At 35.2% G+C, this 27,749-nt stretch overlaps 1 protein-coding gene and 1 long non-coding RNA gene across 4 annotated transcripts in view; one reads left to right on the top strand and one right to left on the bottom strand.

The window, feature by feature from the left end:
- The window catches only part of GLRB (glycine receptor beta), a 99,244-nt gene extending 73,398 nt beyond the window's left edge, over positions 1–25,846 (top strand). For all 3 annotated transcript variants that reach the window (XM_060653908.3, XM_060653907.3, XM_060653909.3), the window contains 2 exons: positions 10,921–11,219; positions 24,170–25,846. In XM_060653908.3, the coding sequence (XP_060509891.1) occupies positions 10,921–11,219; positions 24,170–24,466 (596 nt within the window). In that variant the 3' untranslated portion in view covers positions 24,467–25,846. The remainder of the gene's footprint in view (positions 1–10,920; positions 11,220–24,169) is intronic.
- On the bottom strand, positions 1,315–10,375 carry LOC132691984 (uncharacterized). The gene is made up of 2 exons (XR_009616119.3): positions 10,035–10,375; positions 1,315–1,499 (listed from the first exon to the last, which is right to left on the bottom strand). It is a non-coding gene; the product is annotated as an uncharacterized LOC132691984 (long non-coding RNA).
- Positions 25,847–27,749: the final 1,903 nt, after the last annotated feature.

Consider the following 27,749-nt stretch of genomic DNA (forward strand, 5'->3'; position numbering starts at 1 on the left):
ATGGGCTGGGTTAGTGATCATCAAGGCCAGCATTCCTATGGCAGGAGCATGTGTGGAGTACTTTGGGAACACCAAGAAAGCCAGTGTGGCTGGATCAGAACGAGTGAAAGGGTGATGTCAGAAAGACAGCAAAAGGGAGGAGACTGTGTAATATGTCCTAAGGCATTCTGATTATTTTGGCTTTTATTCAAAGTGAAATGGGAAGCCCTTGAGGGCTTTTCCCGCAGGATGTGCTTTAAATTTTAACAGATCTCAGGGCACCTGGGTGGCTCATTCAGTTGAGCATCAGACTTGATTTCAGCTCAGGTCATGATCCCAGGGTCGTGGGATTGAGCTCCCCCATGTCGGGCTCTGCACTGAGCATGGAGCTTGCTTGAAATTCTCTCTGCCTCCCCCCAAATCAATAAATAAAAATAAGAAAATAAATAAATTTTAACAAATTCTCCTTGCCTCTTTGTTTAGAACCCACTAAAATGGGGCATGGGTGGGAGCAAGGAAATCAGTTAAGAAGCTATTTTAGGGGCACCTGGGTGGCTCGGTCGGTTGGGAGTCCGACTTCAGCTCAGGTCATGATCTCACGGTCCGTGAGTTCGAGCCCCGCGTCGGGCTCTGTGCTGACAGCTCAGAGCCTGGGGCCTGTTTCGGATTCTGTGTCTTCCTCTCTCTCTGACCCTCCCCCATTCATGCTCTGTCTCTCTCTGTCTCAAAAATAAATAAACGTTAAAAAAATTAAAAAAAAGAAGCTATTTTAATAATCTAAGTGAAATGATCACAGTATGAGCCAGAGGGTAGAGATGCTCATAATAAATGATGGATATGGTAGAGATAAAGAGATGTGTAGATGTGTTGTATGTAGGATTTAAGAAAGTAGAATCGAAGCTGACTTCAAAGGGTTTTTGGGTTTGTATTTGTTTTTTGTTTGTCTGTTTGAGAAACCAGAGGGATGAAATTACCACTTAGTGACAGACATGGGAAAAGCTGCATGTAAAAGAGGTTTGAGAAGGTGGGAAGATGAGGAGCTTGGTTTTGGACATGTTAAGTTTGAGATCTCTTTTAGGTAGAGATATCAGATCGTTGGCTATACAAGTATGGAGTTTTTAAGAGAGATCAAGCCTGGAGGTAAGAACTTTAGATTTGTAAGAACATAGATGGTCTTTAACGTGAGGAGACGGGAGTGCAGGTGGACGTATAAAGGTTAAACCCTTGAGATTGAGAAGATGAGCAACAACCAGTATGATGTAGTTTCCTAGGAGCCAAACGGGGAAAGCATTTCTAGGTTAAAGGAGTGCTCAGTCAAGCTGCTTGCCAATCAAGTAAGTTTGGGGCTAACTATTGTCATTGGATTCATTAACCTGGAGAAGTCACTGGTGTCCATGATAAGAACAGTTTCTGTAGAGTGAACAGAGGAAAGCTTGATTGGAGTGACTTCAGGAGAGAATGGTGGCATCTGGGGAGGAACTAGAGGCATCCAGTAGAAACAACACGCTGGAGATTGTCAGCTGTAAAAAGAAAAAGAGAATGGGGAAATAGCTGGGGTGGGAATAGGAGTTGAAAGGGTTTCTGGTTTTTGTTTTGAAGACGGACAAAAATCTTAGCATGTTTATATTTAGAGGAAAACAACCAATAACAAAGGAAAAAATGAGAGATGGAAGAACTGCAGGAGCAGAATTTGAGAAGTGAGAGGGGATGAGATCAGGTAGACAGATTGGCCTTTTCGAGGACAAAGTGGATTGGTCCCAGGGATCAGCAAACTCTTCCTGTGAAGGGCCAGATAGTAAATACTCTATGTTTGTGGGCCATATGGTTTTTGGTGCAACTCCTAAATCTGTTGTTGTAGCATTAAAGGCAGCCTTAGACAATACATAATTGAATGGGTGTCCCATGCATCAGTTTACTAATCCTTGGTCTTCAATATCAGGAGGGAAGGCAGAGTATATAGGTATAGACAGAGATAGGTAAGTAGATATGGTAGTGGGGGCTTGCGAATGATTTTGTTTTCTCAGTAAAATAGGAAGAAAGGTCACGAGTTGCAAGTGAGGTAGGATAGACTGTTGTGAGTTTGAAGAGAGAAGGTAGTGAATGGACAAGGGAAATATACAATGCTTGCTGTGATTATGGGCTTCCTGAGGTTAGTGATTATAAATTTCAACTAAGATCATTCAGTATGTTGGGATGATTATCTCTAGCCACACCCACTAAAAGAAAACTAGAGGACAGGAATATATTTATGTTTGTGAGATGTATCCATGTTGTTGCTCATGTTTATATTTGACTCCATATAATTGTTGGGCAGTATTTCATAGTTTATTTTTCCACTCCACAGTTGATGGACATTTAGATCATTTCCAGGTTTGGGTTATTATAAATAACCCAAATGTTGCTTTCAATAATTGTGTACAAGTCTCTTTATGGACATATGTTTTTATTACTCTTGGGTAAATACCCAGGAATAAGATTTCTGGATTTTAAAGTAAAACTATGTTTTACTTTTTGAAAAACTTTCATTTTATTTTTACTAAGTTTTTAATTTCAATTCCAGTATAGTTAATGTACAGTGTTATATTAGTTTCAGATGTACATTGTAGTGTTTCAACAATTCTATATATTACTCAATGCTCATCATGAGTGTACTCTTTAATCCCCATCACCTGTTTCACCACCCACCCCCCAACCTGCCCTCTGGTAACCATCAGTTTTTTCTCTATAGTTAAGAGTCTGTTTCTTGGGTTGCTTTTCTCTTTCTTTCTTTCTCCCCTCTTTTGTTTTTTTTTCCTTTTGCTCATTTGTTTTGTTTCTTAAATTCCACATATGAGTGAAATAATGTGATGTCTTTCTCTGACTGACTTATTTCACTTAGCATTATACTCTCTATCTCTAGCTCCATCCATGTTGTTGCAAATGATGATTTCATTCTTTTTATGGCTGACTAATATTCCATGGCATGTATATATGTGAGATATATATATATATATATATATACATATATCGTATGTTTGTGTGTGTGTGTGTGTGTGTGTATAGAGGTGCATGCATTCCTTTGAATTAGTGTTTTTTAAATTTTGGGGTAAATACTCAGTGGTAGTTCTATTTTTAACTTTTTGAGGAACCTCCATACTCTTTTCCACAGTAGCTGTACCAGTTTGCATTCCCACCAACAATGTACAAGGGTTGTTTCCCCCCACATTTTCCCTAACACTTATTGTTTCTTGTGTTGTTGATTTTAGCCATGCTGACAGGTGTGAGGTGATATCAAGATACACTTACTTTTATAAAATACTGAGATACTATTTCTCAAAAAGATGGTACCATTTTGCATTCTTACCAGTTGCTTCAAATACTCCCCAACATTTAATTTTCTTACCTCATTGTGGTATTTCTACTGTAATGTTGAATAGAATTGTTGCCAATTATTCTTCCTGATTCTAGTAGAAATAACAGCCATTCACTATTAAGTGTGATAGTAGCTGTAGATTTTTTGTAGATGTCTTAACTGAATTGAGTAGATTTCCTTTGCTTCCTAGTTGGCTGAGTGTTGTTTTTTTATCACGTATGATAAAATTTCATTGAATTTAAATTTGATTGAATTTTGCCAAATTCTTTTTCTGCATATACTTAAATATTTAGATGGGTTTTCTTCTTTATTTTGGTGAATTATATTCATTGATTTATAGATGTTACATGAGTTGCAAGAATTATTAGCACAAAATATTATCATAATATTCCCTTATCCTTTTAATGTCTGGCTATTAGTGGTATGTCAGATTTAATTCTTGATATTGTTAAATTGGGAATTCTCTTTTTTCCTGATTATTCTAGCTGAAGGCTTATTTTTTTTTTTGATATTTTCAAAATATCATAACTATTTCATTTTTTTTTTCTATTTTCCTTTTGGTTGATTTTTAGCTCTTTATTAATTTCTTCTTTTTAATTACTTTGCATTTAATTCGATCTCTCTTTGATGCTTAAAGTGAAAACTCAGATAATTGATTTTAGATCTTTTTTCTTTTTAAACAGGAGCATTTCAAGTTATAAACAGATATATTCTTTCAGTTAAAAATGTTTTCTAATTTACCTTGTGATTTCTTCATTGGCCCATGGATTCTGTTTGATGTCCAAATATTTACTTTTAATAAGTACCTGATAATGATTTTAAATTTATTTAAATGCTCTTTGATTTTGTCAGAGAATATGATTTCAAACTTTTTGTTTATTCAGACATTTTTTTTTATGGCCTAGCCTAACATGTATCTCCTGGTAACCATACCACATTCCCTTGCAAAGTGTATTTGTCACTGTTGGATGTAGTGTTCTGTAAATATCAAGTTGGTTGATAGTACTGTTGAAATCTTTTATGCCTTTTGTCTAGTTATTTTTACAGCTATTGTTGAGAGAGTTGTTAAAAATCTCCAACTATATAAAATTATGCTGTAGGTATTTAGAAGCTCTGTTACTAAACGTATACATATTTATAATTTTATCTAAAAGAGAAATAATATTACTTTAGTGTACTACTTAATATATCATATTACTTTAATAACAAGATAGTCCATGCAAATGGAAACAAAAAGAAAGCTAGAGAAGCTATGCTTATATAAACAAAATACTTTAAATACAGACTGTAATGAGACTAAGAAGGGCATTACACAATGATAAAGAGGTCAATCCAACAAGATGATGTAATATTTACAAATATTTATGCACCCAACATAGAAGAACCTAAATTAATAAAGCAAATATTCCCAGACCTAAAGGAAGAAATAGACAGCAATCCATAATAGTAGGGGACTTTAATCCCCCCCTCCATTTACACCAATGCATAGATCACTCCAACAGAAAATCAATAAACATCAGTCTTAAATGGCACATTAGAGCATATGTACTTAACAGCTACTTACAGAATATTCAATCTAAGAGCAACAGAATACATATTCTTCTCAAGTGTACATGGAACAATTTTCAAGATAGATCATATGTTAGGCCACAAAACAAGTTTTAATAAATTTAAGAGGATTGAAATCACATCAAGCAGTTTTCCAAACCACAGCAATATGAAACTAGAAATTAATTACACTAAGAAAAATGGAAATTTTGCACGTTTCTGGAGATTAAACAACATATACCTGCACAACCAGAGGATCAAAAATAGAAATCAAAAGAGAAATTAAAAATACCTTGAGACAAATGAAAATGTAACATACCAAAATTTATAGATGCAGCAAATGCAGTTTTAAGAGGGAAGTTTATAGTAATAAACGCCTACCTCAGGAAACAAGAGAAGTCTCATGTAAACAACCTAACTTTATATCTGAAAGAACTAGGAAAAGAAGAACAAATGAAGCCCAAACTAAGCTGAAGGCAGGAAATAAAAATTATACTAGGAAAAAATGGAGACTAAAAGGCAATAGAAAAGATCAATGAAACTAAGAGCTGACTCTGAAAACATAAACAAAATTGACACACCCTTAATTAGACTCACCAAGAAAAAAAAAGAGTGAAAACTCACATCAATAAAATCAGGAAAGAAAGAGAAGACATTACAACTAATATCAGGGGACACAAAGGATCCCAAGAGACTCCTAGGAATAATTATATACCAACAAATGGACAACCGAGGCAAAATGGATAAATCCCTAGAACTATACAACCTACCAAGCCTGAATCATGATGAAATAGCAAATTTGAACAGATAACAAAAATTACCGGTAAGGAGATTGAATCAGTAATCAGAAACCTCTCAACAAACAAAAGCTCCAGACCAGACACATCACTGGTGAATGCTACCAAACATTAAAGAAGAATTAATATCATTTTTTTCTCAAACTCTTCCAAAAAATAGAAGAAGGAAGAACTCCTCTAAACATATTTTGCAAGGTCAGCATTACTTTGATACCAAAATCAGACAAGAATACCACACAAAAAAATAAAATTACAGGCCAATATCCCTGATCAATATACCTGCAGAAATCCTCAACAAAATATTAGCAGACCTGTTTCAAAAATACATTAAAAAGATCATACACAATGGCCAAGTGGAATTTATTCCAGGGATACAAGAATGGTTCAACATCTGTAAATCAATCGGTGTGATATACCACATTAACAAAATGAATGATAAAACTCCTATTATTATCTCAATAGATGCAGAAAAAGCGTTTGATAGATTTAACATCCACTTATAATAAAAATCTCATAAGAAAGTGGATACAGAGAGAATGTACCTCAACATAATAAAAGCCATATGTGACAAGCCCACAGCCAACATTATACCCAACAGTACTCTAAGATCAGAAACAAGACAAGGATGGCCACTCTTGCTATTTTTATTTAACATAAACATATTTATTTAACATTTTTATTTAACATAGTATTGGAAGTACTAGTCAGAGTCATTAGGCAAGAAAAAGAAATAAAAATCATCCAAAATGGAAAGGAAGAAGTAAAACTGTCATTATTTGTAGATGACATATTATATTCAGAAAACTGTAAAGACTCTATCAAAATACTGCTAGAACTAATAAGTGAATTCAGTGAAGTTTCAATATAGTCTGTTGTTTCTTTACACTAATTATGAACTATCAGAGAAATTAAGAAAGCAATCCTATTTACAATTGCATTAAAAGCATAAAATACTTAGGAATAAATTTAACCAAGAATGTGAAAGAGCTATATGAAAACTGTAAGTCATTAATGAAGTAAATCGAAGACAGTGCAGATAAAGGAAAAATATATTTCATACCCATGGATTGGAAGATTAATATTGTTAAAATGTCTATACTACTCCAAGCAATATGCAAATTCAGTGGAATATCTATCAAGATTACAATAGTATTTTTCACAGAAATAGAATAATCCTAAAATTTTTGTGTGGACACTAAAGATCCCAAATCTTGAGAAAGCAAAGCAAAGGTGGAGGCAGTATTTCAAACTATACTACAAAGCTGTAGCAATTAGAACAGTGTGGTAAAAAAGAGACACATAGTTCAGTGAAACAATAGGGACCTCAGAAATAAACCCATATATATATATGTCAATTTATGACAGGTGAGCCAAGAATGTATAATTGGAAAAGGGCAGTCTCTTCAATAGTGTTTGGAAAATTGGACAATCACCTGCCAAAGAATGAAACTGAACCATTATCTTATACCCTACACAAAAATTAACTCAAAGGGGATTAAAGACTTGAATATAAGACTTGAAACCATAAATCTCCTGGAAAAAAACAGGTGATAAGCTCCTTGATATAGATATCTTGATGATTTTAGCAAAAGCAAAAATAAACAAGTGGGACTATACCAAACTAAAAAACTTCTGCACAGCAAAGGAAACCATCAATAAAATGAAAAAATAATCTACTGAATTGAAGAAAGTAATTGCAAATCATATATCTGATAACAGGCTAATATCCAAAATTTACAAAGACTCATACGGCTCAAAAACAAAACAAAAAGAAAAGAAAAAAAGGAGAAAAACCAAAAATAAAAGTCCAGTTAAAAAATGGGCAGCAGACTTGAATAGACAACATCTAATTGGTCAACAAACACATGAAAAGATGCTAAACATTCTCCCAATCTCATTTGAATTTACCTTTTCCATTGTTAACAAACGTGAAAGCTCCCTCTATGAATTTTAGGTACAGACTTTTGTCTATAGCTCTTTCTCTGAGTATGGAAGTAATTATTGAAGCAACTTTTTGTAATACTCTTAAGTAAATAATGCATAACACTCCATTTCTCTGGTACATATAGTACTTGAATTGTTGCTAAAAGGGAATTTTTTAAAAAGGGAGTTTTTTTAACACGTAACTTTCAGTTGAAGTGTAAACAGATTAATAATTTAGGTTACAAGGCAGACCTCTAGCAGACCATGTATGCACACATTCTTTCTTATACTCTGATCATCTAGGACAGTGTTCAGGGATTATAAGGACCTCTTACAGAAATGTCAAAAAGGTTTTTTTGGATTCTCACATGATATTAATAATAGCTTTCTTTTTCGTATCCTTAGAGTAAAATGTTATGAAATGATAACGTGTTAATATAATTTAGTAGTACTTCTAAATTAATTTTCATCTTATTAATCACAATTCCCCATGTATGAATTTGATAGTTTATTGCAGTATGAGATAAAAATTATTTGTAGTTGAGACAGGTATGTAAACACTTGCAGTTTACTCCTTGACCTCTACTGGTTCATGACATTTGTTATTACATTAGCGTTATACTCTCTAGCACCATCCTTCTTGCTGCAAATGGCAAGATTGGCATTGTTTTATGGCTGAGTAAAGTTACATTGTATGTATATCCACTTCATCTTTAACGATTCATCTATCATTGGACACCTGGTAGCCTTTCGTATCTTGGCTATTGTAAATAATGCTGCAATAAACATAGGGATGCATATATCTTTTCAAATTAGAGTTTTTATTTTCTTTGGGTAGATGCCCAGTAGTGAAATTTCTTTTGATTGGTTTATAAATTATTAAAATTCAGACAAAATTTCACTATGCATTATTTAACAGTGAAGTAATTTTATTTGAAGACTATGTTAAGTGAATGGTACAATACTTGTCCAAAGAAATATTATTTGCTCAGATTTCTTATTTTAGGATTAAAAAAGCAAATGGATATTTTCTAATTTTAATATGATTTCCTGAAGAGAAGGCATACAGTGATGTTCACATTTTTCTCCATTTCTATTCTTTCATCTCTGAAATGATAAAAATCTTAATAGAATTGACCATCATGGTTTCTAACTTAATATCTGGAATTATAAATGCCTCCCTCCTCTCCCCAGAAAACCCTTAATGCCATATTCTTCCTTTAAAAGGACAGTCCCTTCTCTGTTTCTTTGGTCTCCTTTCTTTGACATTCCAGCATCTTTTCCTCACAAGGTGTTCTGCATTTTCAAAATGACCTCCATCTGAATAATATTGGCTAATCTTTTCTTTTACAACATTCTCAAGTGTATCATGCTCTTGTCATGGTCATCGGTTTTATGCTTCTTGGCCTTTCTCTAACCCACCTCAATGTTTTCATACCAAAGTCATTTCTTTCCTATGTCTCCTATTCCCATCTTTCATGGGTATTCTTCCAGTTATTCCATTCTTCGGAGCTTTGTCTCAATCTTTTCCTTCTTCCTTTAATCAGTAACCAAGTCTTTTAAAATGTCTTGTCAAAATCCTTTTGCATCAGTTCTGTGCTTTGTTTCTGCAGCTACTATTTTTTCCTTTCTTAGTCTGTTGTATATATCCCTACCAGAATAATGTTACTCAGCATTCTTTTGGTAATGTCATTTCTCTTCCCCAAATTTAAAGTTTCTTAATATTTTCTACCAGGTATGGTAAATTCACTGTAGGGCTTTCAGGACCCTTAAAATTCTGCCATTATTCTCCATTTTCTCATGAAGTTTCTGATATATCAGGAAATTTTCAGGTATACTACTGAGTTTACACCAGTTTGATATATCTATCCTGTGTTATTGATGAAAGTGAAATGCTATGGAAACACAGAGAATGGTGTGTCAATATATTCTATTTCAAGGAATTAAGTAAGGTTGTTTTTGATTGCTAGATTGACATATAGCATTTGATTAAAAATAGAAAAATTGACTTGGAAATATGACTTGTTAAATTAACGCCCATAGGTATAACTAATTGCAGTTTCGGGTAACAAGTGATAAGATCTTGGTTTTTATGTTAGTTTCCACTTCCAGGTTAGAAACATTAAGACCTATATTAACTTTTAAGATGTAGTCTCTATTAATTAGTTCTTAGTTTTCCTCAGGACCAAGGGTAATTGATATAACTGTCAAGTCTTTACATTCTAAGTAATATTGTTTCTATCTGCAGAAGTTACTATATTTTGCTAGAAACCTTTCTTTCTAGTAGAGAATCTCGCAGCTCTTCAATACTCACAAAAAAGAGCCGAACAAACACCTGAGAGGTGTCAACCTCTCAGGAGACTTTAAAACAGTGCAAATGATGGAATATATTTTTCAGTGTTCTAACTGATTATTAATACTAATATAGTGCTTACCATACTTCCAAGGCGAGAGACAAGAACACCAAGTATATCTTTGTTAGGTTGACCTATTTGTTAATTCTCTGTGGTGGTCAAATCTAAGAATAAAAAGTGCATTTGGCCCCATAAGTGCATAGCCTAGGCAAACCTGTTTTCTACATTACTTAATGTGAGCCTCCTTTGACATCATAGAAGACTTTTTCTGACACAGGGTGTCACTGGTAGTCAGTGGGAATGTGGCAAGTGCAAAGAAAAGGAGGGATATAAATTATTGCACTTTTCCTTTTGGATTTTATAATTATTTGGCTTAAATTGATATGTAACTAGTTAACCTTCCACAAATGGTTAATACAGATAGCAGAATATTACTCTTTCCTTGAAAAGCTGAAATCATTTGTCTCCCCTGAAATAATCAGGAATGCTCTATCTTTGTCTTTTCTATTAGATATTTTAAATTGTAAGCCTTATCAGAAAATTGCTTTATATGTTCTATTCTTGTTCAGACTTAGTTGTTCTTGGGGTAAAATGCAGTTCTGTGACTGTCTAAAATAAAGCTGAAAAATGAAATAACTCTAACTAGAGAGCTTTGTGGCTTCCTCCGAGATACTACAAAATAGTTTCAGACATCTTTAATATTTAAACCAGATCTAAATTGTGTTTTTACACGTTGGCTTAAATTTCTATTTACTTTTAAATATTAAATATTTACAAACATCTCCAACTACATTAAATAATACTTGCATGAAAAGTATGTCAATATTATTTTTTCTACTCTTTGAGCTTGAAAGAGATCTGATGAACATTGGGAGTTAACTGCAGAGGGATATCATCAAAAAGTAATGTTTGCAGAACATTTCACAGGGGTAAGAAGCAACTTTAACTGCTATTTCTATTTCTGTAGGTATCTTCTCAGTACTCAGCTTGGCCTCCGAGTGCACAACCCTTGCTGCTGAACTTCCCAAAGTATCCTACGTGAAGGCCCTTGATGTGTGGCTCATTGCTTGTCTTCTCTTTGGGTTTGCTTCTCTGGTGGAGTATGCTGTTGTGCAGGTGATGTTGAATAACCCCAAACGAGTCGAAGCAGAGAAAGCCAGAATTGCAAAGGCTGAGCAGGCAGATGGAAAAGGTGGAAATGTAAATGCTGCTAAAAAGAATACTGTGAATGGTACAGGGACTCCTGTTCACATTAGCACTTTGCAGGTAAGAATGACACTGGCGAAAGTATTTCCCCCATCCGCTCTGCAGTTCAGGAGAAAGGTACTTTTCTGTGGGTGTGAAGCTTTGATAGAATTGGTGCTCCCTCATTCTTCTCTCACAGATAAAAAGGAACTGAAACACATCGAACCTTTTTGTAAGAGAAATAAAAAATACTTAGGTCAAATACTAATTAATAAAAAGAAATCAACACCTTATCAACTTTCTAGAAGACTTTCCATGGAGTTTAATGAGACGTTTCTTCTTTGATGGGTACCATTGACTGTGGAGATATTGTCAAAGCTACAGACCCTCCTGTTCTTTCTCACCTGATAAGCCTCAAAGGCCAGAGGATTGCTGGAAGCACTGACCTTTTGCCCACTTGGTAGATTTAGGGGAGCCCATGCTCTTGATAAAACCCCCTTCCTGTTCCCTATCAAGTTAGAGAGTTCCACACAGAATATGGCCGGCAGGCTACTTACTTACAGGATGCCTGGCCCATGGGAAAACTATACCGTAGTCAGAGATCTGTCCAGCCCAGTGGTGAGTACTTGCAGCAGAATTGGACCTTGCCTTGTCACTTGATCATTGGTCTAAGAGTAATGGTCAGTGCCTTTAGATTCTGATAAATTCTGGATCAACAGGCTGTTTCATGAATTTAGGATAGGTTTCTACTTACCCCAAAGCTCCCCTGATTGATACCTTCTGTTTGGGATGACCAGTAAACCAGGAGGCTATTGCCATTGAGCTTATTAGCCTGGTACATTCCACAGGAGACTAATAGGTTCACACCATCTTACAACCTTGAAAATCTTGCCTTCTCTGCCTATATTTTGGCCCAATATTACTCTTTCAGTTTGTTATCTACCATCACACCCCTTACCTAGAATGTTAGACAAGTATGCCAGGTGCATGTTTGTAGATATGAAAAGTAAACTATTTTTGTGGTGCTGCCTGAAGCTATATTTTTTAGAAAATTTTAATTTCTTGTAAAGTCATTAAACTCATTTTCTGCATCTACAGCCAAGTCTCTGTAGTGTTAGTTGCTACCTTGTGGGAGGGTTTTTAAGGCCTTATGATTCTTTCATACCCTAACTCTCTTTATGATAAATAAAGCTAAACTGTTTGTTAATAAAGAACGATCATGACCTTAGAGAAGTCATACATTTGACATATCTTTTTCCATCCTTTTCCATCCAGCATGTCTAAATCATTATGTTTGAAGTGAGTTTCTGGTCGACAACATATATAGTTGATTTATGACCTTGAACCGCTCCACCACTCTCATGTTTTAATTGGTATGTTTAGATGATATGATTTAATCTAAGTAGTGATATGTTAGGGCTTCAGTCTATTGTTTTATGTTTTCTTTTCTGCTTATCCCATTTTTTATCTCCCTCTTTTCTGTTTCTTGCTTTCATGAAGGTTACTTTAAACATTTTCGAGAATGACATTTTGTGAGTTTTCTATATTGTGTTTGAAAGTGTGTCTCTTTATCCATCTTGTTTAGTGATTGTCCTAGGTACTAATTATATGTACATAACTTATCAAAGTCTGCTCGTGTCATTATTTTACCAGTTTGTGTGATGTGTAAAAATATCACATCCTTTAATGTCACTTTAACTTTCTATTTATGATAGACTTGTAAATATTTCTGAGAATCTAATTAGAAAGCATTCTACTTTTTATTTCACCATCGAATATACTTCAGGAAACTGCAAGGGAGAAGGAAAGCTTATTGCATTTATGCATATTTTTGCTCACCATGTTCTTTCTTTTACTCTGATATGTCTTTCATTGTTTACTTATAGAGAATTTCCTTTATTCAATATTTTGAGGAGCACTGCTGGTAACAAATTCAGCTAGTTTTCCTTCATCTGAGAAAATCTTGATTTCCCCTTTATTTCTGAAGGATATTTTCAATGGGTATAAGATTCTAGGTTGACAATTCGTTTCTTTTAGCATGTAAAAAATATTGTGCCTCCTCCCTCCATCTGGCTTCCATGGCTCCTGATGAGAACTCCTCTTCATTCATATTGGTTTTCCCCTGAGGGTAAACTCATTTTTGTCTGGCTGCATTCAAGACTTCTTTTCGTCTTTATTATCCTTAAAGTCTGTGTTTTGGTGGGGATTTGTTTGGGTTTATCCTGTTTGGGATTTATTCAGCTTATTTAAAAATGTAGGCTTATGTTTCTTGTCAAATTTGCAGTTTTCGACTGTTATTTTTTTGAGTACCCTTTTCAGACCCACCTTCTTTCTCCCGTCTTTCTGAGCCTCTGATGATGCAACTGTTAAATCCTTTGTTATAGTCCCACAGATCCCTGAGACTCTCTTCATTTTGTCTAGTCAATTTTTTTCGGTTTTGTTCAGATTGGATAATTTCTTTGGTTATATCTTTTAATTCAATGATTTTTTTTTCTGCCCCTTCCATTTTTTCTGATGAGCTTATCCACTGAGATTTATATTTTGCTGAATGTATTTTTCAGTTACAAAATTTCCATTTGGACTTTCTTTTTGCTGAGATTTTGTATTTCTTTGCTCAGGCTTTCTATTTGTCAGTGCTTTCAAACAAATGTTCATAATACCTGATTGAAATATTTTTTTTTTTTTAATCATCCATGTTTTAGAACCTCTCTCAGATGATTCTAACACATTTTTCATTTCGGTGTTGTTATCTACAGACTCTATTTTTTAAAAAATTCAGTTTGAGATCTTCTCCAGTTCTTCATATGATGAATGGTTTTCTGTTGAAACCTGGACATTTTCATAGTTTGTTATGGACTCTGAATCTTATTGAAACTTTCTGTGTTAGATGGCTTTCTCTGGCCCTGTCCTGCTGGGAGAAGGAAGGGTGCTGCTTCAGGACTTCAGTGGAAGTAGAAGTCCAGGGCTTGACACAGTGTAGCTGGGGGCTCTTTATTATTGCAGGGTGGGACTGCTAGTTTTTAATTACCCATGTGGTCTCCACTGATACACAGTGTGTGTGTGTGGGGGGGGGGTGCCCTCATTACCACTTTGTGGTGATTCCTGCCCCTCAGCTAGGGCTCCTATGACATCACCTCCAGTGTGGAAGAGGAGAAGCGGTCTGTTTCTGCTGGGTAGGGGTGGAAGTCCATGCTGCCTGCACAGTCTCCTCTGATGCAATGGGGGAAGCAGGGCCTTGTTAGTGGTCTATGGAGATGGGAGTCCTCTCTCCTTAATGGGTCTTCTCTGATATCACTGTGGTGGGAGTGTTGGGCACCTTGTTACAGCCTCTAAAGGTGGAAGACTCAGCTCCCCACTCAACCTTTGCTGGCGTGGGTGGGGATGGGGTCACCTTTTTGTGTGTGGTGTTTTATTGGACTAGAGAGAACATTGTCTAAAAGTTTTTTGTCTTGGGGCGCATGGGTGGCCCAGTTGGTTGAGCGTCCGACTCTTGATTTCGGCTCAGGTCGTGATCCCAGGGTCATGGAATCAAGCCCCATGTTGGACTCTGTCCTGAGTGTGAAGCCTGCTTGAGATTCTCTCTCTCTACCTCTGCCCTTCTCCCTGGCATTCTCTCTTTCTAAAATTAAAAAAAAATAAACAAATAAAAATTAAAAAATAAAGTTTTTGTCTTGCTAAGCTACTCTTTTCTTTGTCCTTTGGATAGAGAAATTAGACTTTTATTGGAGCTATTTTTATCTGTACCAATTTCATTTTGAATTTCAGCTCCTTCATCTTCAAATCTGGGATATATGAGGCAAAAAGGACACTCAACAACGTGTTGTTCCATGCGTCTGAAGGTCCACAACTGGAAAATGGTTGTTTCTCCACTGTTCACAGTCTTCTTAGGTTTGTTTTATATAAGGTCCAGTATATGTCTACTATATCTTCCCGGGAGCAGAGTTCCCCAATACTCTTTTCAAGTCTCCCAGCATCCTCACTGAACCTGTAGCCTGGCTGCCACACCCTAGTGATTAGACACGTCACTGAGCTACTCTTAACACTTCAGTTATGTGACAGCTACTCTACCTATCGGACTGTTTCAGACTTATTGCATTCCTGCACCAGGAACACACCTTTTCAGAGAAATATTGGTTCTTTCCCCCAGTATTTTACTTTACTTTCTGTTATGACCCAAACCACCAAATAGTACCTTGGAAGAGCTCATGGCTGGTTAAGGGTGCTTCAGAACATTAAAAAAAAAAAAAAATGAAAAAAACCCAAAAAAACAAAAAAACTGGTATTTGAAGCATGCTAGCTCCTTGTGAGGAACTTTGCTTTTCCTTCTAAACATACTTATTTCCCCATTCCAGAAATGGAAGGAGGAATACTTGAGCCCCCTTTTTTATATGGACATGTCACTATATGGACTCCTTAAATATGTGGCCCTAGCTATCAGTCCCCCAATGTATATCTCCTAGTCTTTTACCACTTTCTCATTTTTCCTACCTACTAATCCCCCTACCTACTAACTTGAACTCTGGTTAAGTGATCTAGAGAAGAAAACAAAGACGTTCTATGGAATGGGTGCTTGATTTTCAGTAGTGCCACAACCAGCTCCATTTTATGGTATGTCACGGGGTCTGGATGATTGCAGAAATTATCTAGTAATAGGGAACACCAATGTGCAAGGAATTTGGAATCTTAATATATTCGATGCAGTGGGATTGATACTAGAGATTCATTGGAAGCAGATTTTCAGAGTACTATAGAACATATCAAAATTATTTGTGAAAATAGATACAAAGGATAAATAGGATCTAGAACATTAGACTGAATTATTTATTTTTTATCAAAGAATAATTGCTACACAATATTGAATTAGTTTCATATGTACAACATAATGATTTGATACTTATATACACTAGGAAATGTTCAGTGCAGTAAGATTTGTCACCATCTCTCACCTTACAAAATTGTTACAAAGTTATTGACTTTATTCCCTATGCTGAAATTTACCTGTTGTGTCTCACTTATTTTTGTAAATAGAAGATTGTATCTTTTAATTCCTTTTACCTATTTCATCCATCCTCCTGCCCCCCTCCTCCAACAACCATCAGTTTGTTCTCTGTATCTATGAGTCTGTTTGTTTCGTTTTGTTTGCTTGTTTGTTTTGCTTTTAACTCCAAATATAAGTGAAACCATACAGTATTTACCTTTTACTGACTTATTTCACTTAGCATAATACTCTCTAGGTCCCCCCATGTGGTCACAAATGACAAGATTTCATTCTTTCTTGTGGTTGAGTAATACTCCATTGTATGTATTTACCACATCTTCTTTATCCATTCATCTATCAGTGGACGCCTAGGTGCTTCTATACCTTGGCTATTGTAAATAATGCTGCAATAAGCATTGGGGGTACATATGTCTTTTTGAATTAGTGTTTTCATTTTCTTCAGATAAATACCCAGGAGCAGAATTGCAGGATCAAATGGTGGCTCTCTTTTTAATTTTTTTCGGGAACCTCCACACTACTTTCCAGTTTACATTTCCACCAATAGTGCACAAGGATTGCCTTCTGTGTACATCCTCACCAACACTTGTTACTTATTATCTTTTTGATAGTAGCCATTCTGACTGATGTTGTATGATAACTCATTGTGGTTTTGATTTGAATTTTCCTGATTGTTAGTGATGTGGAACATCTTTTCATGTGCCTGCTGATTATCTGCATATATTCTTTGGAAAAGTATTCAGGTCGTCTGCCCAGTTTTTAACTGGATTGTTTTATTTTGTTTTTGATAGTGAGTTATATGAGTTCTAATGTGAATGTTAGCACATTTGATATTGTCCCAAAGATCCCTTAAATTATCTTACGTTTTAAAATCCTTTTTTCTTTTCGTGTTCAGTTTGGGCTATTTTCACTATCTTGTCCTCTAGATTGTTGATCTATTATTCTATATCATATAATCTGCTGTTTATTCCCTCTGATGTATTTATCATTTCTGTTATTGCATTCTTCAGCCCTGGTTGGTACTTTCTTATATTTTCCAGCTTTGTTAAAGTTCTCACCGTGTTCATCCTTTCTTCTTCTGAGTTTGATAGGCATTTTTATGACCATTACTATGAACTCTTTATCAAGTAGATTGCTTTGCTCCATTCATTTAGTTCTTTTTCTGAGGTTTTGTCTTGTTCTTTTATTTAGAACATATTCCTCTGTCTCTTCATTTACCTGACTTTCTCTATATGTATTGGGTAGTTCAGCTCCTTTTCCTGGTCTTGAAGGAGTAGCTTTATGTAGAAGTTGTCCTGTGGGGCCCAGAAGGGCAATTCCCCCGGTCTCCAGAACAAGGTTGCTCCAGGAATGTCCCCTGTGTAGTCTGTGTGCACTCTCCTATTGTGGTGGGGAAATGACTGCTGTGGGTACATGATAGGTGGGAGTGGCCCTGGACCAGCTGGCTGCGATGCCTGGCTGTCACTGCTGCAGATGCACTGGTGGGTAGGGTTATTATGCTGTTGGCTGTAAGGCCTAGACAAGGCCCAGGCTTGTTTGACACTCTTGGTGGATCACGCCCTCTGACATTAGCAGTCTAGAGGGAAAATCCAAAATGGTGCTCCCCAGTGCCAAAATCAGCATGGCAGAACAAGATAGTAAAAATGGCTGCCTCCAGTGTCTCAGTTCCTGGGGAGAGAGAGGCCCAGCTTTCTCTTGCCTCTCTAGTGGGTACATTAGTAAGGAGGCCTCCTTCACCTATAGATATGCACTTTTTGATTGTATTTCTTGCACTGCTTTCCATGTCAAGTGAGCCAGCACATGAGCTTTTTAAAAGTGGGTTATTCTGTCACTACAGTTTCATAGTTTTCCTTACAAGGATATGTTCCTTGTAAGTTTTCAGAGTTAAGTATTTTGGGGGTTCCTCTCTCCTGTGCAGAATCTAAGGGGTAATGTGCCTTACATGGAGCTCAAATCTTTCACTCCTCAGGGTAAATAAATCTCTGTATCTTTGAGATTCCTCCGATCCATGGAGTGCTGCATCTCGGGTGTGTTTTTATCCTTAGCGAGACAGTGTCTCTGCCTCTTCAACCCATTTTGTTGTTCCTTGTTGCAGAGGCTCTGTTCATCCAGCTTCTCAATCCCCTTCATTGCACTGCTTTCCATGTCACATGAGTCAGCACCTAAGCTTCTCAATCCAGTTTCTCAATCCCCTTCAGAGGGAATTATTCCATATGCAGTTATGGATTTGTTATGTCCATGGGAGGGGTGAGTTCAGAATCTTCTATGCCATCTTGAACTCTCCCCCAGAATTATATTATTTAAACTTTAGCCTTCAGGCATTAAAATAATTTCCCAATGAAGAAAACTTCATCATATTTAAGAACTTCTGTATTTCAATTCTCTATGTTTGGGTTGCTAATAGAAACACACGTGTCTTAATTCTGAACCTGCTACATTCTGCTACAGAAGTTATAGAGTGATGCTTAGGGAGTTTAAAAGTTGACCAGAAATTTTAATCTCCAGAAATAAATGTAAATTACTCTCATTGCTTACAGGCCAAATGCAATTTCTTTTTAAAAAAATTTAATGTTTATTTATATGAGAGAGAGAGAGAGAGTGCAAATGGGGGCAGGGACAGAGAGAGAGGGAGACAGGATCTGAAGCAGGCTGCAGGCTCTGAGCTGTCAGCACAGAGCCCAATGCAGGGCTTGAACCCATGAACCATGAGATCATGACCTGAGCCTAAGTTGGACGCTTAACCAACTGAGCCGCCCAGGCGCCCCCAAATGAACATTGGACCTATGTAGTATTTGTACCCTGAGAAAGATTTCAGAACGTGAATGCATCCGAAAATAGCTTAGTTATATATATATATATATATATATATATATATATATATATATATATGTATATCAAGCTTTATCAAGCTTACACATTTGCTTGATAAAGCTTACACATTTGCTCTAAGTTTGATATATATAGATATCAAACTTAGAGCAAATGTGTAAGCTTGATAAATTCAGTAAGATTGTTACACATTGACACATAAAAGTATGTAAAAAAAGAAATTAAAAAATTGTTTCTTTTTTCATTGATGGTTTTCCTGTGAAAAATATAGTTTTTGGTTTCAAAATGCATCTGTTCCAGTGTATTTTGCTTTCAAATCACAAACTTTTGCTAAGTAATTTCAATGAAATTGTTAGCAAAACCCAACGTCGGCTGCTTGCCACTGGAAAGGTAATACTCAAAAGACAGGTGCTGGCCGGAAAGGAAAGATTCCTTTATTTAGGAGTCTGGCAACCTGGGGAGACAGCGGATTGGTGTCCAAGGACCATCTCCGAGGTTCCAGGTTAAGGAGCAGGGTTTTTAAAGGGGAATTCAGGGTAGGAGATTACATATATGTTGATGAAAAGGGCAGGGAAACTTATGACTATTCATGAGGAAAGGTGGAATACACACATTGAGCAAACATACATGCAGCATCCATCCCGTGTTCACTTTGGGGTGGGGACTTAACACCAGAGGAGGAAAAATTCAGCTCCTGGCGTCAGTCAGGAGGTTATTTTACGCCAAGGACAAGGGGCTATGGGCATGTTCCAAGAGCTGGTATAAACTCGAATGGGGTCTTAGGCTCATTATCTGTTAAGGAATGCAGGCCTTTCTTGTTCATAGGCTGGAACTATATCAGTTGACCTTGAGTTCAAGCCTCTGTAGAAACAGCTAGTGGATTTGTTAGTGGGGTCTGAAAAGACACAATAGCTGATTAGGGAGAAACAATTCTCTAAAAAACAACCTTTAAACTTTCTGCTGGTTTCAATCTCATTAACACTGTGGGGCATGGTTTCAAAATGATATGTCATTTATTTTTAGACAGCATAGGAATAGTCATTGGAAGCACAGTGAAATTTGGATTATAGGAAATTTTTGATGCTGATATTTAAAATAATACTGTCCTTGCTAAGAAAAGGGATGATATAAAAAAATGTAAGAGCAATGATAGTTTAATCTAGCTTTTAACGTGTTTTTATAATTTTAGCTGCATACATAAATCTGTCATCATACATACATAATTTTCCAGGTAAATTTAGGACTTCCTCAACCATTACAATATTTTGTTTACTAATTTGTTTGTTCACTCACACATTTCTTTCTTTTAATTCAGCAAAAACAGTGAGGACCTACTGTTGTTAATACCACCCTATTCTCAATGCCTAGTGTGTGCCATGTACCATTCACAAGAAAGTTGTGAATGAAAGACAAAAATAGTATCCTTGCTTTTGGATTTGATTGAATTAAAAATAAAATCTACTGTTCATGCTTCAATGGGATAGTTGTTTCTTATGGTAATGTTAAATTTTTAAAAATAAGGAATGACTTAAATTTAGTAAAATATATAGAGATTATTCCCTTCTGAACGTGTTTTCATCAACTGCAGAAGGTATCTTTATCACCACGAAATCATGCGTAAGTCTTCTGGTCAAGGAATATTGCATAAGGTTATTTGCCTTTAAATGTGTGACTCAAACTGAAAAGGACAACAAAGAAAATCTTAAAAGCTTCAGTTTGAAACATTAGTAAGTTATTCTCTGCATCATTTTTTTTTTATTCTTGACAGTTTCATTATCATTTTTGCTACCTCATTTTTGCTACCAGTGATTTTCAAAAGTGACAAGTTTATATGATGAAATTAAAACACATATTTATCTGAGAAAAATTGAGAAATTTTAGATTGGGGATTAATATAACTAAGATCACTTTTAATAATGCGTTATGTAGGGTTAGTATCTCATTTATAAGGAGTTTATTGAATCTCTCTTCATGTTATAATTGCTTAAAACATTTTAATAAATTTGTACTTTTATGTACATATTAGATATGATAATTATGTGTGGAGAGTATTAACTAAATAAAAAGTTATGTTTGTATAAAATCTCTGATGAATGGAAAAAGGGGAGAGCAGCCAACTTGTTAATGAATCATGACTTATTTAAGGAATCTGAGGACTTCTTATTTCTTTCTCAGTTGTGTCACATAATTAAAAAATATTTCTGTAGAAGAGGTTCTCTCCATCAGTACGCGCACACACACACACCCCTACTCTTTTCAAATAGAAGAATCTTCAACTATGTTTCTAAAAGAGGTTTTAATAAATAAAATGATTGAAGATTTAGTATAACCAAATTGAAGCCCTTTGGAGTACTTTTCTATTTTATTATTTTAACATTGAATAAATTATTCTTCTCTTACTGACAAGTTTACTGTATTTAAATAAACTCTCTGAATAAATATAACATCCTGTGTCACATTTTGAATAAACTGTGTAGGTAAAATTTTAAAATTATTCAGATTGCTAGCAGAATCTAAGAATATGTTTATGTAAATAAAACAGATTAGAAAATGTGAAGCATTTATGTGTGACTTAGGTTATAATATCATATAAATTTGATTACTTGTTTAGTTATTTATAGATACTAAAACTATACTTATAGCTATGTAGGTGTGTATAAAATATGACTTAAAGCAAATGTATTTCTCATGTAAATATGCATCTCTTTCTTTGTGAAAAAGTAAAATCACCAAGAAGAAACATGCTTCTTAAGTCTATTGGCAGAAGCCAGAAATACTCCTTTGTTTTGATAAGTGGATTCTAAAGCACAGTTAGTGAATCTAAAACTTTAGATTTCTTAGAGAATTCTCAAGGGAGAAAGACTGGGATATCTACAGAGTCCCAGATTTTGCAGATTACTCTGAGAGTCTGAGGATAGTGCACAGATTTGATATGTAGAGCCTGTTCTCAACCTCTGTTCCAGTGAAGGTAGTCATTTTACTCTTTACAAAAGTTCACTGGTACATACTGAGACCGACTCCTCAGACAGCACTGGAAAATTTGAGCTTTAAGTGCGGGCTTCCTTCTGGCACACTTACACGGAAAGTGTGTGAATGTGAATATGATGAGTCTGTGTATGTGCATGAGTCTGTCATGGTGGTGGAGCTTAAATGACAAACCGCTTGCTGAAAATGGCCTTTTGAAATTTCCAATTGGGAAATTTAAGTGGAAGGTCTAAAGGTAAATTTTATATATATAAAGTCTATTTTCTATCATATATAATCATTATATTCATAATTCATAATATTCACATATATAATACTCATGTACAGTCAAATATTTATAATAGTCAAATAAATATATTCATGAATTATATATATATATATATATATATATATATATATATATATATATGATTTCCCAAAGTCCTATTTAAATAATTTAGATTTTAGTTGCTACCTTTGCTGTCTTTCTCATTCACCAGCCCCTCTTTTTTGCCAGATATTGTCATAGACACAGTGCATAAATTGGTATGGACTAGACACTAGACCTGTGGTTGCTCCGTCAAAACCAGATACCTCATCAAGACACAATTACTCTTCTAAGCTCAGCTGAGATCTCACAATTGGCAAATTGTAAGGGCACATTAGAAAAGCGGTGGGGATCCTGTTTCTTAAGGTTGGCTGCTGGTAGCTAAAACAAAGTCCCATCAAAGCAGGATGGAAATGTGTTTCCATTTGGGCTATTTAATAACAAACATTCTCTAAATATGTTAATATATTGGCACTCCATATCTTTTCTTTCTTGTGTATTTTTGTATAATTATGTTTATATAAACGTATTTTTTAAAAATTCTTACTCAATGGGATTGTACAAATATCTATGTGGTATAAAGTATATAATGATCAAGCTAACACTTGCATACCAGCTGAAAAAATAACATTACCAATACATGTTCATAATTGAAAAAAAATGGAAATAACCTACATGTATAATGACAGGAGATGCATAAACACATTTTGGCTTTTCCACTCAGTGTATCTTAATTATGTGTGCTATCCACCTCTAGACACTGCCATCTGGCTCTGGCCCAGAAAATATGTCTCAGTGTTTGTTCAGATAAAGGATAAGGTCCTGCTACCTGAAGTACTTCTAGGAAATAATGTGTTTTACTTCTTAGAGTAAGCATGACTTTTACCCAGCCATAACTTAGGGTAAGTAGAATCCATATGTATTATACTAACAAGGCAAAAACTATAGTATACCGACAGTATATATAATGACATAGTTTCCTTTTTCAGTCAAATCAGTAAATATCGATAATGGAGATCCCAAAGGTGAAGCATAGAACTCAGGAGTAAGAACAGTAGGAAATTAAGCAGTAGAGTCAAAAGCTGGCCCTTCTGTGGCCTTTTGTAATATCAGGGCTATCCTAGACACTGGGGTTAGCCTACACCTCTGTTTTTTCTAAGAGCATTTCTGATTGCTAGAGTTCAGTGTAAAATAATTGTTATGTATGTCATGGGGAATGAATTCAGATTTAATAATTCAGAGACCATCAACTGAATAATCTCTATGGCTTATGATCTGGCTGAAATACACACAATTTCTTTAGATTCTCTGAGTGTGGTTGGCTCTTCAAATTTAGTCAACAAATTAGGAATGGATGCCTTTCACCAGTAAATCTTTGGTTCATGGTAATTGTGACCATCTTTTAGATCTTGTTTGTGAGTGTGGTTTGGAGACAGAGTCTGTCTCATTGAGGAGATAAATGCCTCAGTCATTTATAAGCCACCGTCTTTGGAAATAGAATCCATGGGGAAGTCAAAGGTTAGAAATACCAGAAGATTCCGTAATCCACATATTGTGGTAATGTGGTCTGTGTTATGGTTAAATATTGGATTTTTATTCATTGGTATTTCAGCTGAGAACTCTCACAAGCCTGGGAGCGCCTGAGATAAATGTTGGTTTGCGCTTTGATCCTTTGACATAAAATAACCTGTCAAAAGTTTATTCCATGACATAAGCCTTGTTATATGGGCAACATTTTCAAGCCCTAAATGTTCAGGTAACCCGATGGTCTAATCAGTTGCTATTAAATTGTTTTGCCAAACAGAGATAATAGTCAACTGATTAGACCATCAGATTTTTTAAATATCCTTTTGAAGAGATGTTTTATGAATAGAAAAAAATTAAATATACCCTGTCCTTAATTTTTATTCTCAGGTTGGAGAGACAAGATGCAAAAAGGTTTGCACCTCTAAGTCTGACCTGAGGTCTAATGACTTCAGCATTGTTGGAAGCTTACCAAGAGATTTTGAATTATCCAATTATGACTGCTATGGAAAACCTATTGAAGTCAACAATGGGCTTGGGAAATCTCAGGCAAAGAACAACAAGAAGCCGCCCCCTGCCAAACCTGTTATTCCAACAGCAGCTAAGCGAATTGATCTTTACGCAAGAGCATTGTTTCCTTTCTGCTTCTTGTTCTTCAATGTTATATATTGGTCTATATATTTATGATAAATCTTTTTCATTTGTGTAAAATAAAATCCCATGTCATTGTGACCAACCTCATTCATAAATGCCAGTCTGAAAAATTTTGCATTTTCATAGCAATATATTGCATTTTGGATGCCATGTGATTGTAATAAAAATGTGGCACCTAACTTTTGAATGGCAGCATGATCTTGTTACGTCTGTGCTCTACTGATGATGTATATATGTATAGCAAACATACTGCTTTAGGAATAAATGAAGGATAAGCATACTCCATACAATAAAATCTAAACCGTTCTCTTTGGTTAGTGTAAATTGCAAATATTTCACATAATTCTGATAATAAAATGATGTGCACGCTGGATCCTGTTATGATGACCACTCTAATGTATGTAGTATTTCAAATTTCCTTCCTTGTAACTTTCAGAGAAAGCCATCTTATTCTTGTATAATTTTAGATGGTACTATCACAGATTAAGCAAAAATTATATTACATATTGTTTAAACTTTGTAAGTAGAAATATATTAACTATAATCATGTGGGCTCTGTGGAGAAATAAAGTTCAAAAAGTTACTAGTTTGTAAAATCAGCTCATTTTAAAGTGTGTCTGTGTTGTCAAAATGCCAGGTTATGAAACACGGTAAGCATTTTTGAAACAAAGGGACATCTGGATTTACATAAATTCATACTGAATTCTGGCTTCTGATAAAAATAAAGGATAGATACATTGATTAAATGTTTCTGACAAAAGAAATTCTATTTAATCCATCTTAAAGCCTAAATATATTTTCATGGATTTCATTTTATTGATATAGAATATACAAAATCATTGTGCCTTAAAGAGTCATAAATATTTTAAATTGGAATATAATAATGGATATATGATTCCACATAATTTTTAAGAAACCAAGAGGAAAATACCCTATTATTAGAAGTAACGAGTTTGGAAAAAAAAAATCTTTGAAGGATTTTAGCTTCTTTATTTTATTAAAATGCTTACATATTTTAAAGTAAAACTAAATTTTTTTTAATTCATTTCTTTTTTATTTGAATAATTTCGGATTTGTTATAAAACATTTAAAGATTAAGTATATAATGTCTTTGTCTATGTTAGGCCTTCTAGTTGTATTTTTGTTCTTGCTACAAGTCTAGATTACTTATTTACTTTGATCTTCAGTTTGAAAGTAGGCAATTTCTGGTCTATAAGTGTCCTATATCCTAGTGGTATCAACCCAATGTACCTTTTTATTTCTCCATAGTTGAAATTGGAATTATCAGTAATTCATATAACACAAACATAAGACCAAATAAGTATATTTACATTATTTGGAGAGTTCTGTCGCAGATGAGAGTTTATATGGTTAATTCAACAATAAAGTGTGTTTAAATATTGTTTATGCAAATTGCTATGTGTCATTCAATGCTATTTTATTAAAGACTTTAACTTTTAAAAGATTTTCACCGATTACCAAATTTTTAAAAAATAAGATGTAATCTAATCCTCTGTAGAACTTCAGTACCCCCTAGTTGCAAAAGCTCAGCCATCTGAATAGTTTTAAAATGCCACAAGTAACCCTACTGATGGACTTCAATATCCTGCAAGGACCCAAGGCAGTAACATTTTAATGGAACCATGCTAGGAAGAAAATGCCTTGAGTAAGACTTAAACCATTTACAACTTTTATTTATGAAAATGGCATTTGCTTATAATACATTTTTTATATTTCTGCAAATTTCACTCATATTCAGAAGTTTGATTTAGATATAGAGTTTTAAGTGGGAAATGTACCAAATGGAAGACAGGTTTCATTATACAAGAATTTATTTATTGAAAATAATGTGAATGAATTCCTTTCTGTAATATTTTAGCCCCCTAAGATCAATTTTAATACCAAACTAAATACATAGCCATATAAGGATTAAGTGTGTATATAGAACTTCAAGTGGGACATTAGACAGTGATCATAACAATGAAGTCCAATTAGTGTCCACTTAACCGTTGTTCTATAATTATTATCTCAAGGACTTAGTCGCTTAACCCCAGGGTAGTTCTGGTCTGTGTCTTTAAATATTATGTCTTTCTAGGAGACTCGCAGTGTATTTACCTGTATCTCAGTATCTCAGATCCACTGTCTCCAAAATAAAAAATTATCTTGTCCTCACAATCAGTAGGTTCTCTCATTCCCTTATTCCTGTTAAAGCCGTCCCTGTTGCAGTCAGCCATATTAAATCTTCTTTCCTTCTCTCACTCTACACCCGTTCAAGTACCGAGGCATATAGATTCTCCCTCTCACACCTACCACTTCCTCCTCTCTGTTTCTGCTGACACAACTCTAATTCACTTGCCCTTTCCCATTCCTTATCAGACTGTTACAGCAGACTCGCTCCACTAGAACCCAGCTTATTATTATTATTATTTTCATCAGGTTGGCTTCACACCCAATGTGGGGCTTGACCTCACGATCCTGAGCTCAAGAGTCACATGCTCCACTGACTGAGCCATCCAGGCACCTCAAATCAGCTTATTTTTGAACTGTGTGATACTCATTTTTTTTTTAATTACCCAAGTAAGACGTGAATACCTTGATGTATTAGAAACCAAGATGTATTTCGAGTAAGCACTCAAAGTTGCTGTCATGGCAGCTGCTCTCCAAGCTCTTTTCTCTTTTCCCCAGAGGTCACCACCTTAGGCATCTGCCTTAGGCATTTACAACTCTATCCGTTTTTTTAAATCAAATTTTTAATTAAAAAATTTTTTAACATTTATTTATTTTTGAGAGAAACACAGAGACAAAGCATGAGTGGGTGAGGGGCAGAGAGAGAGGGAGACACAGAATCCAAAGCAGGCTCCAGGCCCTGAGCTGTCAGCACAGAACCTAATGTGGGCCTTGAATCCACGAACCCCAAGATCATGACCTGAGCCAAAGTTGGACCCTTAAATGACTGAGCCACCCAGGCACCCTTATCCAGTTGTGTTTTTTTAAATGTTTATTTATTTATTTTTGAGAGAGAGAGAGCACAAGTCAAGGAGGGATACAGAGAGAGGGAGACACAGATTCCAAAGCAGGCTCCAGACTCTGAGCTGTCAGCCCAGAGCCTGATGTGGGGTTCAAACCCATGAACCGTGAGATCATGACCTGAGCCAATGTTGGGCACTTAACCGACTAAGCCACCCAGGTGCCCCCCCATCCAATTTTTAAATATGAAAGATAATTTAATGTAATGTGATTTAACATAAAGGGGATTTTACCATATGTTTTGTTTTGCAATTAGCTTAGTTTTTGTTTAATATGTCTTGGAGATCTT

Source organism: Panthera onca, chromosome B1 (genome assembly GCF_046562875.1).
Source record: "Panthera onca isolate mPanOnc1 chromosome B1, mPanOnc1 haplotype 2, whole genome shotgun sequence".
Taxonomy (NCBI): domain Eukaryota; kingdom Metazoa; phylum Chordata; class Mammalia; order Carnivora; family Felidae; genus Panthera; species Panthera onca.